Here is a 14,258-nt window from a genome sequence, read left to right as displayed (position 1 = left end):
AAGGATGCTACTAGAAACAAAAGCTTGAAGCAATCTGATCTACTGGGGTCACCTCAGCTAATAGCCAACTAAAAGCAGTATATCAAAGAATGAACCATGTATTTATTAAGATCAATCTTGGTAACATACAGCCTTTATGCAACATCATTGCCCCAGTAACAATCTCTCTGAACCTCAGTTTCCTAATTTGGAAAATGAAAGGTTTAAATAAAAATAACTCTACATTTTCCTCTAGTCGACTAGTCCTACAAAACAAATTTCATGACTCTCAGATGTCAAATATGTATCCCTTGGCACCAAAACTTTCTTTGAAACTACAAAAAAAAATCCAAATCCTTCCATAAAAGACCTGGGTTTCCTGAATAAGTCACCCATGGCCAAGAGGCACTTGAAATTTTTGGCAGATAGCCACCTACCAATTCTATTTCCAAATCTGGTTCTATCTATCTTGAAAAAGCAATGAATTTTGCTGGGTTAAAACGAACATATTTCAGGCTGGGCACGGTGGCTCACGCCTGTAATCCCAGCATTTTGAGAGGCCAAGGTGGGTGGATCACTTGAGGTCAGAAGTCCAAGACCAGAGTGGCCAACATGGTGAAACCCTGTGTCTACCAAAAATACAAAAATTAGCCAGGCATGGTGGTGCACACCTGTGATCCCAGTGACCCGGGAGGCTGAGGCAGGAGAATTGCTTGAACCTGGGAGGCAGAGGCTGCAGTGAGCCAAGATCTCACCACTACACTATACTGCTCTGCTCTGTAGCCTGGGCAACAGAATAAGATTCTGTCTCAAAAAAATAAATGAATAAATAAAATTCTAGGAGAGAACAATGTCCAGCTTAAAGGGTAAAATTACCATCTTCTCTCTCCCCAGTCTGCTGGCTAGCCTGGTATTATCTCTGTTGTTCACTTCGTAGGCTATAGTTTCCATTTTATTGTCAAAGAAAAACAGCCTAATAAAATACTTAATAGCTATTAGGTAGTACACATTTAATCGAAGGTATTAATCAAAGAGTTTTAAATTAACCTACAAAAGCCCACAGATATTAACAAGCAAAACATACTATTTTGATATTCAAAGCTAACTTGTAAGTACACATTATCAATATCAGAAACTTGATGCCTGTAAGACTAGTTAATTATACTTGACATTGGGCTTGAGCAGTCATTGCAGATATAAATCAGAAGCAATGACGTTCTGATGTCAGTTTTCTGGCAGAATATACCAAGGTGACAAAAGGAAAAAAGGGGTGGGTGAAGGGTGTCGAAATCCCTGTAAACAGGAAAATATTTCCCTACTTATAAAATATCAACCAAGAATAACAAAAAAGCAAAAAAGAGAAAAAAAAATCAACCAAAATGACACCTGGTGATAAAATTCTGACAGTGTGTCCTATGTTTATATTTCCAAATTTCAGTTTCTCACTCAACATGATCTAAACTGCTTTACTTTACACTAAGAGGAAGAACTGGGAAAGAAATCAGTTTACAAATGGCTTACACTGTACACAACAGAACACAGATCAAAGAAACATCAACAGGCCAGGCACAGTGGCTCACGCCCGTAATCCCAGCACTTGGAGAGGCCAAGGTGGGTGGATCACCTGAGGTCAGGAGTTCCAGACTAGCCAGGTCATGGTGAAACCCTATCTCCACTAGAAATACAAAAAAAAATTAGCCAGGCATGGTGGTGGGTGCCTATAATCCCAACTACTTGGGAGGCAGAGGCTGGAGAATTGCTTGAACCCAGGAGGCGGAGTTTGCAGTGAGCAGACATCGGGCCATTGCACTCCAGCCTGGGCAACAACATTGAAAACTCCAACTCGAAAAAAAAAAAAAATCAACAAGAATCCCTACTACTAGAATTAACAGATTACAGCAGTTTATAGGTAGGGCTCTCCTGGAAGAACAAAGCCATCAGAATCATGGACTGATGAGGCTGTCCCTACTATAAAGGTTCCAAGCAAAAATGTATCCTCAAAAATCCTGTATCCTCTGGCTTTCCCTGAGCAGTTAAGGGTGGGGGAAGTCAGGTAAGCAGCTGTAAAGTTACATTCAAATCATTTGTGCTTATGATAAAATCATATAGGTGAGTGAGGATCATTTAAAAAATGTTCTAGTCTGAAGCAAAAGGAGCTACAGCTCATGATTATTTAAGATTTCAAGTGCTTTTCCTTTTCCTTTAGCTGGAATGCAGTGGCACGATCTTCAAATCAAGTCTCCAAGACAGAAACTCTTTTCTCTCTTCATGGTGGTAAAATGGGAAAAAAGTAGGGCTGGGCGCAGCGGCTCTAGACTATATCTCAGCACTTTGGATGGCTAAGGAGAGCGGATCACAAGGTCAGGAGTTCGAGACCAGCCTGGCCAACATGGTGAAACCCCATCTTCTATTAAAAATACAAAAAAATTTAGTCGGGCATGTTGGCGCGTATCTGTGATCCCAGCTACTTAGGGGGCTGAGGCAGAAGAATCGCTTGACCCTGGGAGGTGGAGGTTGGAGTGAGCCGAGATCACATCACTGCACTCCAGCCTGGGCGACAGAGTGAGACTCTAACTCAAAAAAAAAAAAAAAAAAAAAAAAAGGAGGCGGGGCAAAAGGTAGCTAAATTTCAAGCTATTGATAGACTATGGAAAGTTTATAATGACCTCCTCCAAATCCAAACATGGTAATTACTCCAATAGGAAAAGACATTAAATGTTACTTAGAACTTACGGTTTGCTTTACCCCATGTATTTCACTTATCAGCAGTATGAAAGTCTGGCTCTGGCTTAATGGTGAAACAATCTAGACAGGGGTTTAATATTGGCAGGGAACAAACTCTCCTAAATAAACTCTTCTTCCCAATTTAAATGCCAGAAGATTTGGAGTGCCTAAAGTTATGAATGGCTTATCAAAAACTGTCAATCTGTCCTTGGACTATGACATTTTTGTTTTATATTCATTTTCAACATTGCCAGAGAACATTGTCCTTTAGGATTTCAGAGTTTCACCAAAACTTAAGTGAAGTCAGCTAAACATCTAAGAACAATAAATGATTTTAGGATGGTTGACACACACTCCTTGAATTTCTACAAAGCTAACCTTCTAGCCTTTAACAATTAGAAACTCATAAACCATCACTTGTTCCTGACAACTTTCTAATTCCTCTGGTACCATTCAGACAGAGAAGTAATCTCTTCCAATCACAAATAAAATATTTTTTCTTTTTTTTTTTTTGAGATGAACTCTTGCTCTTGTCACTCAGGCTGGAGTGCAATGGGGTGATCTTGGCTCAATGCAACCTCAGCCTCCTGGGTTCAAGGGATCCTTCTGCTCAGCCTCCCCAGTAGCTGGGCATACAGGTGCCTGCCACTATGCCCAGCTAATTTTTTGTATTTTTAGTAGAGACAGCATTTCACCATGTTGGCCAGGCTGGTCTCAAATTCCTGACCTCAGGTGATCCACCCGCCTTGGCGTCCCAAAGTGCTGGAATTACAGGCGTGAGCCACCTCGCCTAGCCAGTAAAGTCTTTTTTATAAGAGTCTTTGTTGCCAGGTTGAGTACAGTGGGGCAATCTCAGCTCACTGCCACCTCAGCCTCCTGAGTTCAAGTGATTCTCCTGCCTTAGCCTCCTGAGTATCTGAGATTACAGGCACCCACCATCACACCCAGCTAATTTTTGTATTTTTAGTAGAGATGGGGTTTTGCCATGTTGGCCAGGCTGGTCTTGAACTCCTGTCCTCAGGTGATCCTCCTGCCTCAGCTTCCCAAAGTACTGGGATTACAGGCATGAGCCACCATGCCTGGCCTAAAATCCTTTCTTAATAGGTTTTTCTTTTTTCTTTTTTGGCATCAAAATCAAACATCTTATCCTCCTCAAAAACATTTCATTAAAGAAATGTTGGGTGGATCACTTGAGGTTAGGAGTTTGAGACCAGGCTGGCTGACATGGTGAAATCCCATCTCTAATAAAAATACATTTAAAAAAACCACACACACAAAATAGCCAGGCCTGGTGGCACATGCCTGTATTCCCAGCTACTTGGGAGGCTGAGTCAGGAGAATCATTCGAACCCAGGAGGCTGAGATTGCAGTAAACTGGAGTACACCACTGTACACCAGCCTGGGTGACAGAATAATACTCTGTCTCAAAAAAAAAAAAGAAAGAAAACACAAAAACATTTATACAATCTGTATTATTAACTGTTAGCAGAAGGAACTGACAGAATACATAAAGATCTACAAAAATATCAAACAGTACGGAGCAAATATCTGATTTTATAGTTGAGAAGCTGAAGGACCATACACAACCCTTCTTTCTGGGTTGTAGATTAAAGGGGAAGAAGGTTTCAAATTAAGGAGCTACTATATTAAAAATAAAAACCCTCCGAGGTAGCTCACACCTGTAATCCCAGCACTTTGGGAGGCCAAGGCAGGTGGATCACCTGAGGTCAAGAGTTGGAGACCAGCCTGACCAACATGGTGAAACCCCCATCTCTACTAAAAATACAAAAATTAGCCGGATGTAGTGGCAGACACCTGTAATCCCAGGTACTCGGGAGGCTGAGAATCACTTGAACCCAAGAGGCAGAGGTTGCAGTGAGCCAAGTTAGCACCATTGCACTCCAGCCTGGGCGACAGAGCCATACTCCGTTTCAAAAATAAATAAATAAAAATAATAAATAAAAATAAAAACTCTTGTCACTTTTACTTTATCCTTGTTCACACTTATAATGCAGCACGAGTTGTTCTGACCCCCTAACACTTTTATAGTAAAGGTAAAAATCCCCTCCCAAGAAACTAAAAATAGAGATACATAAACAAAACTGCAGCTTATTAAAGAAGATATTTGTGATTTGATAGTCCAGCAACTGAGCTGGAATGTGAAAGATGGAACCCTATTCAGCCAATTCAAAACGGCAAAAACGCAATACTAGGCCTGAGGAAATAACAAAATCAAGCAAAACATCCAACATCTGGCAGCATGTATTCACGGTGTAGAGGCAGCAGTTACTGTGAAACACCAGACATTTCTGATGGAAGCGCTGGAACAGTTTCTGACTCACCTCCCGTCCCCCACCGCAATACACACACATTTTCTCTCCTACACACAATCTGTTTGTTGCTTTTCTTGTGGGCCTCCTCAGCCCTTCCTCAATCTTCATTAGTTTTTAACTTAATACGTCGAGCTGTCTACATTAACCTGGCTCCATTCTCCAAATTCCAATCTCCTGATACAGCTTAAGCATTCTTCCAGTCCATTTTGTATTATGCAATACTCCCCCACAACACTTACAATCACCCCCCACCCATCTTTCTTCTTCTCAGGCCTAATTTCCAAAACATCACTTCTCGCAGTCTCGACTGCAATTCAAGACCCCATTCCATCTTTCCCATCTGTTTTTAAGGTCTTTGACCTTAATTTCCTACATTCTTTAGCCTCTCTTCAAAACTTCTATTCCTTCCCAAAGTTAAAGTTGGGAGTCACCAAAGGAGTTAGTTTGAGAAAGTATGTGTCTGTGTGCCTGCCCGCGCCGGGGGATGAGGGTGCAAAGTGAAAAGGGATGACACATTAGGGGGAGTCTCTGAGGGAAAAGATGGCTTCACCAACTCCCACCCCCTAACAAAATTCACGATTCCATTCCCTACCTCTTTAGCAATCGAAAGCGTCCTATAACTCTTCAATACCTTTCAAGTCCCATGGCTTCTCTTCAACATTTTTATCCAAATAGACCTCAATAAACTTAAATTCTATCTGCATCTCACACTAACTAGTTCCTCTCTTCTTCTTAGACCTCCATGTAATTTTTTAGTTTCTCTACTCCCTTCCGTTTCTCGTTTCCTACCCCCACCTTCAATCTCCATCCCTCCTCCTCAAAGACAACCAACGTTTTCGACAGCTTCTTTTCTCAGTCAAACTCATCCTTTCCTCAAACTCCTTCTGCTCACTCAGAAATCCCTATCTTAAAGCCCAGCTCGCCCCCCCGCCCCGCCCCGCTTACCCCTAGGACATTCCCAGCTACAGGTACCCTCATAGGTCTCGCTCTTCCTCCCATCCCACATTCCTCACCAGCTCCCTACCCACGCCCTGCCCGGCTTACCTGAGGACGAGGTACAGGAAGGGACCCCGGGATCAAAGGAAGAAAAACCGACCGCCGACGACAGCCCGGAGGAGGCCGACGCCATCTTGGCAGCCCCTTCCCCCTCAGCGGCCTGGCTCTTTCAATCCGGCTCTTCCTCTTCTTGGAACTGAATCTTCTCCACGTCTCTTTACAGAACCCGCGTTCTGCGGGCCACCTCCTCGCCCCCTCCGGGGCCTCCCTCAGACACTTTCAGCCGGCTCCTGGACCAGTTCAAGGCCGCACCATTCCCCTGGCATGGGGGAGAACTCCCGTCTAGCACCCCCTCCACAAGTTTAACGGCTTCCCACAGGGGATACTTTCCTCTTTCACAAAAGACTAAGCTCAAGCTGGCTGCTGGGACTCCGCGTCCGGACCAAGCCACATCAGAAAAAAAAAACGAGGCATGAAAAGTCCCAGAGGAGCGAACGCCCCCTCTCCATCCACCCTAGCCACAGCCTGCTTAACGCCCAACCCGGCTGCTTCACTCCGGGTGGCCAGGAAAAAAAAAAATCACTGCGCATGCGCCTGACCTTCTCGGGTTATCAGCCCCATCAAAGAAGAGAGAAAAGAAGCAAAACCAATCGGGAGGCTGCTAATGGTCACGTGAGGCGGGTCCTCGCTCCCTGATGAGTCCATGGGTGGAAGACGTGCGCGCGCGGGTTGGCCAACCGTCCGTACGGTGGCTCAGCAGATCCATTTAGGTTCAGTTCTTTGCGAGGTTTGGGTTGAGTGATCTGAACTCGGGATAAGAGTCACTCCGGCAGGTCCTCTGAAATTCCTAACCCAGAAGATAACTCTCGGTGGGAGTACTGGTGTCAAGTCAGCGACGTTAAGGTGTCGAATATTACAAAACATTACATGCCACCAAGAACTCTTCCTAGCCTTTTTCAGGGTTTTACCACCCTGCTTGCTAATTTTTTTTTTTTTTTTTTTTTTTTGAGACGGAGTTTCGCTCTTGTTATCCAGGCTAGAGTGCAATGGCACGATCTCGGCTCACCGCAACCTCCGCCTCCTGGGTTCAGGCAATTCTCCTGCCTCAGCCCCCTGAGTAGCCGGGATTACAGGCACGCGCCACCGTGCCCAGCTAACTTTTTGTATTTTTAGTAGAGACGGGGTCTCACCATGTTGACCAGGATGGTCTCGATCTCCTGACCTCGTGATCCACCTGCCTCGGCCTCCCAAAGTACTGGGATTACAGGCGTGAGCCAACCGCGCCCGGCCCCCCTGTTTACCATTTAATTAAACTTGCGTGCCTGTCTTACCTTCCTCCGAATAACATTAGAAATAGATGTGTGTTTTGTTTGCCTCAAGCACAAAGCTAGGCACAGTGATGGAGTTCAGTAAATATTTGATGCATGAATCAGTGAAGCCCTGTCAAAAAAGGGAGCGGGGGCCGGGCGCGGTTGTTTAAGCCTGTAATCCCAGCACTTTGGGAGGCCAAGGCGGGCGGATCACGAGGTCAAGAAATCAAGACCATCCTGGCCAACATGGTGAAACCTCGTCTCTACTAAAAATACAAAAATTAGCTGGGCGTGGTGGCGTGCGCCTGTAGTCCCAGCTACTCGGGAGGCTGAGGCAGGAGAATTGCTTGAACCCGGGAGGCAGAGGTTGCAGTGAGCCGAGATTGTGCCACTGCACTCCAGCCTGGGCAACAGAGCTAGACTAGGTCTCAAAAAATAAAAATAAATAAAAGTCGGACAGATAGATCCTCTCAAATTCACAGCCCATGAAAGAACCCCCCAAAACAGGTTTTGTAAACCCCAGAATGCCCTGGTTGTCCTCTTTCCAGATGTTTTGTGGGTCCTCATAAGGGAACCTAAGACCCGAACATCCATAGACTATCCCCATGCAGGCCGGGCGCTGTGGCTCACACCTGTCATCCCAGCACTTTGGAAGGCTGAGGCGAGCGGATCACCTGAGCTCAGGAGTTTGAGATCAGCCTGACCAACATGGTGAAACCCCGTCTCTACTAAAAATACAAAAAATTACCTGGGCCTGGTGGTGGGCGCCTGTAATCCCAGCTGCTTGAGAGGCTGAGGCAGGAGAATCGCTTGAACCTGGGAGGCGGAGGTTGCAGTGAGCTGAGATCGCACCACTGCACTCCAGCCTGGACAACAAGAATGAAACTCTGTCTCAAAAAAAAAAATAAAAGTATACATATATATATATATATCCCCATGCATTTACCTCAGCCTTCTACTTCTTCCTTATCAAGATCTAAAATAATTGTGCCCCTGCTGCCACCTGCTGGATTATTTGTCTTCCTTTGGGCACCGAAGGTAGACAAAATCTTGCCGTTTGTAATTCCACAGCAGAATTTTGTAGTGTTGAAGTATTTTATAATTGCCTATACCTATACCCTACACTCAACTAAACAGGACAGGAACTAGTGAGGGGCACACTGTCTATCACAGGATTTGGTTCATAGGTATTCAATAAATAAATATTTGTTGAATAAATTATCCTTGTTTCCCGAAAAGGCTTAGGATTGCTACCATTTCCTGACTTACTTTAGAAATCAGCTGATGTTGCTGTAAAGCTGTTTCTGATTTTAAAATTGGAAACAGACTGATAAATCCCAGAATGACCAACGCAGTCAGACAGGAATCTTCTCTCTGTGAACTAATCTGTGAATTTTATTTAATTAATTTATTTCTGAGACGGAGTATGGCTCTTGTCACTTAGCTGGAATGCAGTGGCACTTGGCTTACTGCAACCTCCACCTCCCGGGTTCAAGCAATTCTTCTGCTTTAGCCTCCTGAGTAGTTGGAACTACAGATACGCACCACCACACCCGGCTGATTTTTGTATTTTTAGAACTCCCACTATTTGTATTTTTAATTTCACCAACTCCCACTTAGTCCCTGGGGTGTCCTCTGAGTCATAGAACCACTCTTCCCCAGTAGCATTCCTGGCATAGTAGAGCTGTGGTGACGTGGCAGGGTGTGGAAACGGGACAGAGCAGGACATGGCTTGGTGCCCCCAAAGAAACAGAAAAGAGTTTACCAATACATACTTCGGAAAAGGGGTGCAATCCGGTGACCTCAAAGTAGGGCCACAGGTACAGACTTCAGAACATGTGAATGCACACCCACACCTTGATTAAAGTGTCCCTCATAGCCTATAACACTTTTTTTTTTTTTGAGACAGAGTCTTGCTCTGTCCCCCAGGCTGGAGTGCAATGGCGCAGTCTCGGCTCACTGCAACCTCTACCTTCCCAGTTCAAGTGATTCTCCTGCCTCAGCCTCCCGAGTAGCTGGGACTATAGGTGCCTGCCACCATGCCCGGCTAATTTTTGTATTTTTAGTAGAGACAGGGTTTCACCATGCTGGCCAGGCTGATCTAGAACTCCTGACCTCGCCATCTGCCTGCCTCCGCCTCCCAAAGTGCTGGGATTACAGGCGTGAGCCACCGTGCCCAGTTGCTTAGAATACTTTCTAAGGTTAGAATGAAGGGGTGGGACTGGCAAGAGCAAGGAAAGGGTTCTACAATAAGAGGATGGGTTCTTTATTCAATTAATCATTCATTAATTAATTCACTCGATTAACATTATTTAGCCTAGCCAGGCAAGATGGCTCAGGCCTGTAATCCCAGCACTTTGGGAGGCCAAGATGGGTGAATCACAAGGTCAAGAGATCAAGACATTCCTGGCCAACATGGTGAAACTCCCCCAGTCTCTACTAAAAATACAAAAATTAGCTGGGCTGGAGGGTGTGTGCCTGTAATCCCAGTTACTCAGAAGCCTGAGGCAAGAGAATTGCTTGAACCTGGGAGATGGAGGTTACAGTGAGCTCAGTTCCTGTCACTGCACTCCAGCCTGGCACCTGGTGACAGAGCAAGACTCTGTCTCAAAAAAAAAAAAAAAAAGGAAAAGATTAAGCCCCTGCCCTCAAAAAGATCACAGACTAATGAGGGGAACAGACACATAAATCATTAGAATACAATGTAGGCCTAGAGCAGTGGCTCACACCAATAATCCCAGCACTTTGGGAGGCCGGGTAGGTGGATCCCGAGGTCAGGAGCTCAAGACCAGCCTGGCCAAGATGGTGAAAGCTCATCTCTACTAAAAGTACAAAAATTAGCTGGGTGTGGTGGTGGGCACCTGTAATCCCAGCTACTCAGGAGGCTTAGGCAGAGAATTGCTTGAACCGGGGAGGTGGAGGTCGGAGTGAGTTGAGATGGTGCCACTGCACTCCAGCCTGGGCAACAGAGCAAGACTCCATCTCAAAAAAAAGAGAAAAGAATACAATGTAATAGGTGCCATCATAGAATTTGTATAAGTGCCATGGTTTGATCACCATATTTTCGAAATTAAAAATGGGAACAGAGTCTTGATAATACAACAGACAATATTTGTGATTGAAACTATTCCAGAGACTATAGAAAGCATCTTCTCCACAGTCAAGGGAATTATGCCTGGAAAGAGAGGAATGGGTGTTCAGAAGACTCTACTATCCCATAAAATTAGACAAGAAAGGAAAGGGATTCTAAGGAGAAAGAAAAGCATAGAGGTGTGACAGAGAATTGGGTGTCAGGGGAGTGATGCTGGAGTAGTGATGTGGCAGGAGGTGTGACCAGAAAGACAGGGAGAGGCTAAATTATGAAGGATCTGAATACTGAATGCCAATTGGTAGTTACCACCTACTAAACATTTACTATGTGCTTACTAAACACTATGCTAAGCAGCTTACAAGAATTTTATATATATATATATATATATATATATATATTTTTTTTTTTTTTTTGAGATGGAGTCAAGATGTCAGGCTACTTTTTGTATTTTCAGTAGAGATGGGGTTTCACCATATTGGCCAGCCTGGTCTCCAACTCCTGACCTTGTGATTGTTAGGGACAAGCTGCCTTGGAAAACCCCTCGGTGTAAGCTGACCCCCACCAACTCTGATTGCTCTGCAGCTGCATTTCTGAACGCCTATCTGTGTGCTGTGTCAAGGCTGTCAGACGTGCTACAATTAAGCAAAGCCTGATTACAGCCATCTGGGGCAGCTTGGGGGAGGACAGGGAAAACAAATGTTTGTTATTCATACCTGTAAATTCCTGTTTGACACATACCTGTAAAATTTTCGTTTTTTTTTTAAACTGCCACCACAAAAGTCACAGGATGATGTATTATTAGTCGGTCACAAGTTAACAAACTATCTCTGTGCCTGTTACAACCTGATAGATTATCTCAGTCCTGAAACTCCTTTATGCCCCTCTCTCCTCATATAAACCCCTCCTTTTGTAAGCTCAGGGCTGCCTCCTCTGACTGTTACTGGGCAGCCAGGCAGGCTAATAAAACTTGCTTGCCTGACTTGGAGTCTATTCTCCTTTCTCTCGGCTAACCTTACAGTGATCCACCTGCCTCAGCCTCCCAAAGTGTTGAGATTACAGGCATGAGCCACTGCACCCAGCCACTGGGTGTGGAGAAGAGAACTGTATCTCTTAATCTTCTACAACCTTAAAAGATAGATAACAGTTCTGCTTTGCAGATGAGAAAACTGAGATTCAGAGAAGTAAAGCAACTTGTTCAAGGTCATACAGCTAGAAGACCTTAAAGCTCATGCTCAAATTCAGGTCTGGCCGGCTCTAAAGCTGTGTTCTCTGTTTGTTTTATTTTATTTTAATTTTTTTTCTTTTTCTTTTTTTTTGAGACAGAGTTTCGCTCTTGTTACCCAGGCTGGAGTGCAATGGCACAATCTCGGCTTACCGCAACCTCCGCCTCCTGGGTTCAGGCAATTCTCCTGCCTCAGCCTCCTGAGTAGCTGGGATTACAGGCACGCGCCACCATGCCCAGCTAATTTTTTGTATTTTTAGTAGAGACGAGGTTTCACCATGTTGACCAGGATGGTCTCGAGCTCTTGACCTCGTGATCCACCCGCCTCAGCCTCTTTTTTTTTTTTAAAGATGGGGTTTCACCATGATGGCCAGGCTGGTCTTGAACTCCTGATCTCAGGTGATCCACCCACCTCAGCCTCCCAAAGTGCTAGGATTATAGGTGTGAGCCACCGCGCCCGACTTATTTTAATTTTTAATTGACACATCATTGTACATGTTTATGGGGTACATAGTGATGTTTCAATACATAAAATATATAGTGATCAGATCAGGACAATTAGCATATCTATCATCTAACAAATTTATCATTTATTTATTTACTTATTTTGAGACAGTGTCTTGCTCTGTTGCCCAAGCTGGAGTGCAGTGGCACAATATTGGCTCACTACAACCTCCACCTCCTGGTTTCAAGCAATTCTCATGCCTCAGCCTTTCAAGCAGCTGGGACTACAGGTGCCTGCCACCACTCCTGGCTAATTTTTGAATTTTTTAATAGAGACAGGGTTTTACCATGTTGGTCAGGCTGGTCTTGACTACCAACCTCAAATAATCTGCCCACCTTGGCCTCCCAAAGTGCTGGGATTACAGGTGTGAGCCACCATGCCTGGCCTCAAAAATGTATTGTTTATTTGTTTCCAACACAAACATTCAATATTTTTCCTCTAGCTATTTGAAACTATATATTATTGTCAATTATAGTTATCCCACAGTGACATAGAACACTAGAATTTTTTTTTTTCTGAGATGGAGTCTCACACTTGTTGCCCAGGCTGGAGTGCAATGGCGTGATCTTGGCTCACTGCAACCTCTGCCTCCCAGGTTCAAGTGATTCTTTTGCCTCAGCCTCTCAAGTAGCTGGGATTACAAGCTCCTGCCAACACGCCTGGCTATTTTTAGTAGAGATGTGGTTCATCATGTTAGTCAGGGTATTCTCAAACTCCTGATCTCAGGTGATCTGCCTGCCTCAGCCTCCCAAAGTGCTGGGATTACAGGTGTGAGCCACTGCACCCAGCCAAGAACACTAGAATTTATTCCTCCTATCTAAATGTAATTTTGGGCCAAGCGAGGTGGCTCACACATGCAATCCCAGCACATTGAGAGGCTGAGGAGTGTGGATTACTTGAGCCCAGGAGATCAGCGTGAGTAAAGTGGCGAAATCTTGTCTCCTCAAGAAGTACAAAAAATCAGCCGGGCGTGGTGACATGAGCCTGTAGTCCCAGCTACCCAGAGGCTGAGGTGGGATGATCGCTTGAGCCCAGGAGGTCAAGACTGCAGTGAGCAGTGATTGCACCATTGCACTCTAGCCTTGGTGACAAAGTAAGACCCTACCTCAAACAAACAAATAAATGTAATTTGGGCTAGTGTGGTGGCTCATAGCTGTAATCCTAGCATTTTGGGAGGCCAAGGTGAGAGGACAGCTTGAACCCAGAAGGTCAAGGAGGCAGTGAGCCATGATCCTGCTGCTGAACTCCAGCCTGGGCAACAGAGACCCTGTTGACCAACATGGTGAAACCCTGTCTCAAAAAAAATTGTAATTTCATGTCTTTTCTTTTTTAAATTTATGGATGCACTGTGGTTTGTAATTTTGTGTCTTTTAACAAATCTTTCTGCCGAGTGCGACTGCGGTAGCTCACACCTGTAATCCCAGCGTTTTGGGAGGCCAAAGTGGATGGATCACCTGAGGTCTGCAGTTCAAGACCATCCTGACCAACATGAAGAAACCCTGTCTCTACTAAAAATACAAAATTAGCTGGGCTGGTGGCGCATGCCTGTAATTTTGACTACTCGGGAGGCTGAGACAGGAAAATCGCTCGAACCCAGGAGGCAGAGGTTTCAATGAGCCAAGCACTCCAGCCTGGGCAACAAGAGTGAAACTCTGTCTCAAAAAAAACAAAAAACAAAAGCAAATATTTCCCTGTCTCTTCTTTCAGTATGCTCTTCCCAGCCTCCAGTATCTTCTGTTCTATTTTTTGCTTCTATTTCTTTTTCTTTTTTAGGGATGGAGTTTCTCCATGTTAGTCAGGCTGGTCTTGAACTCCCAACCTCAGGTGATCCACCCGCCTTGGCCTCCCAAAGTGCTAGGATTACAGGCGTGAGCCACCGCGCCCGGCCTATTTTTTGCTTCTATGAAATCAACATTTTTTTTTTTTTTTTTTTTTTTTTTGAGAGGGAGTCTGTTGCCCAGGCTGGAGTGCAGTGGCACGATTTCAGCTTACTGCAACCTCTGCCTCCTGGTTTCAAGTGATTTTCCTGCCTCAGCCTCCTGAGTAGCCAGTATTACAGGAGCACACCATCACACCCGGCTAATTTTTGTATTTTAAG

The 14,258-nt window shown here is 44.7% G+C and overlaps 1 protein-coding gene across 4 annotated transcripts in view; it reads right to left on the bottom strand.

Annotated features, from left to right (window-relative positions):
• The window catches only part of PIP5K1A (phosphatidylinositol-4-phosphate 5-kinase type 1 alpha), a 44,665-nt gene extending 38,060 nt beyond the window's left edge, over positions 1-6,605 (bottom strand). For 3 of the 4 annotated variants that reach the window (XM_064370588.1, XM_064370589.1, XM_064370590.1), the window contains exon 1: positions 6,081-6,605. In XM_064370588.1, the coding sequence (XP_064226658.1) occupies positions 6,081-6,165 (85 nt within the window). In that variant the 5' untranslated portion in view covers positions 6,166-6,605. The remainder of the gene's footprint in view (positions 1-6,080) is intronic. The other variant, XM_064370591.1, reaches the window with a different exon arrangement.
• Between the last annotated feature and the right edge of the window lie 7,653 nt (positions 6,606-14,258).

The sequence above is a fragment of the Aotus nancymaae genome, unplaced genomic scaffold (assembly GCF_030222135.1).
Source record: "Aotus nancymaae isolate 86718 unplaced genomic scaffold, 86718_ANA_hifiasm-v0.15.2.pri h1tg000108l, whole genome shotgun sequence".
Lineage (NCBI taxonomy): Eukaryota > Metazoa > Chordata > Mammalia > Primates > Aotidae > Aotus > Aotus nancymaae.
The sequence above is the reverse complement of the archived record's forward strand: the minus strand, read 5'-3'. Positions and strand labels throughout refer to the sequence as shown.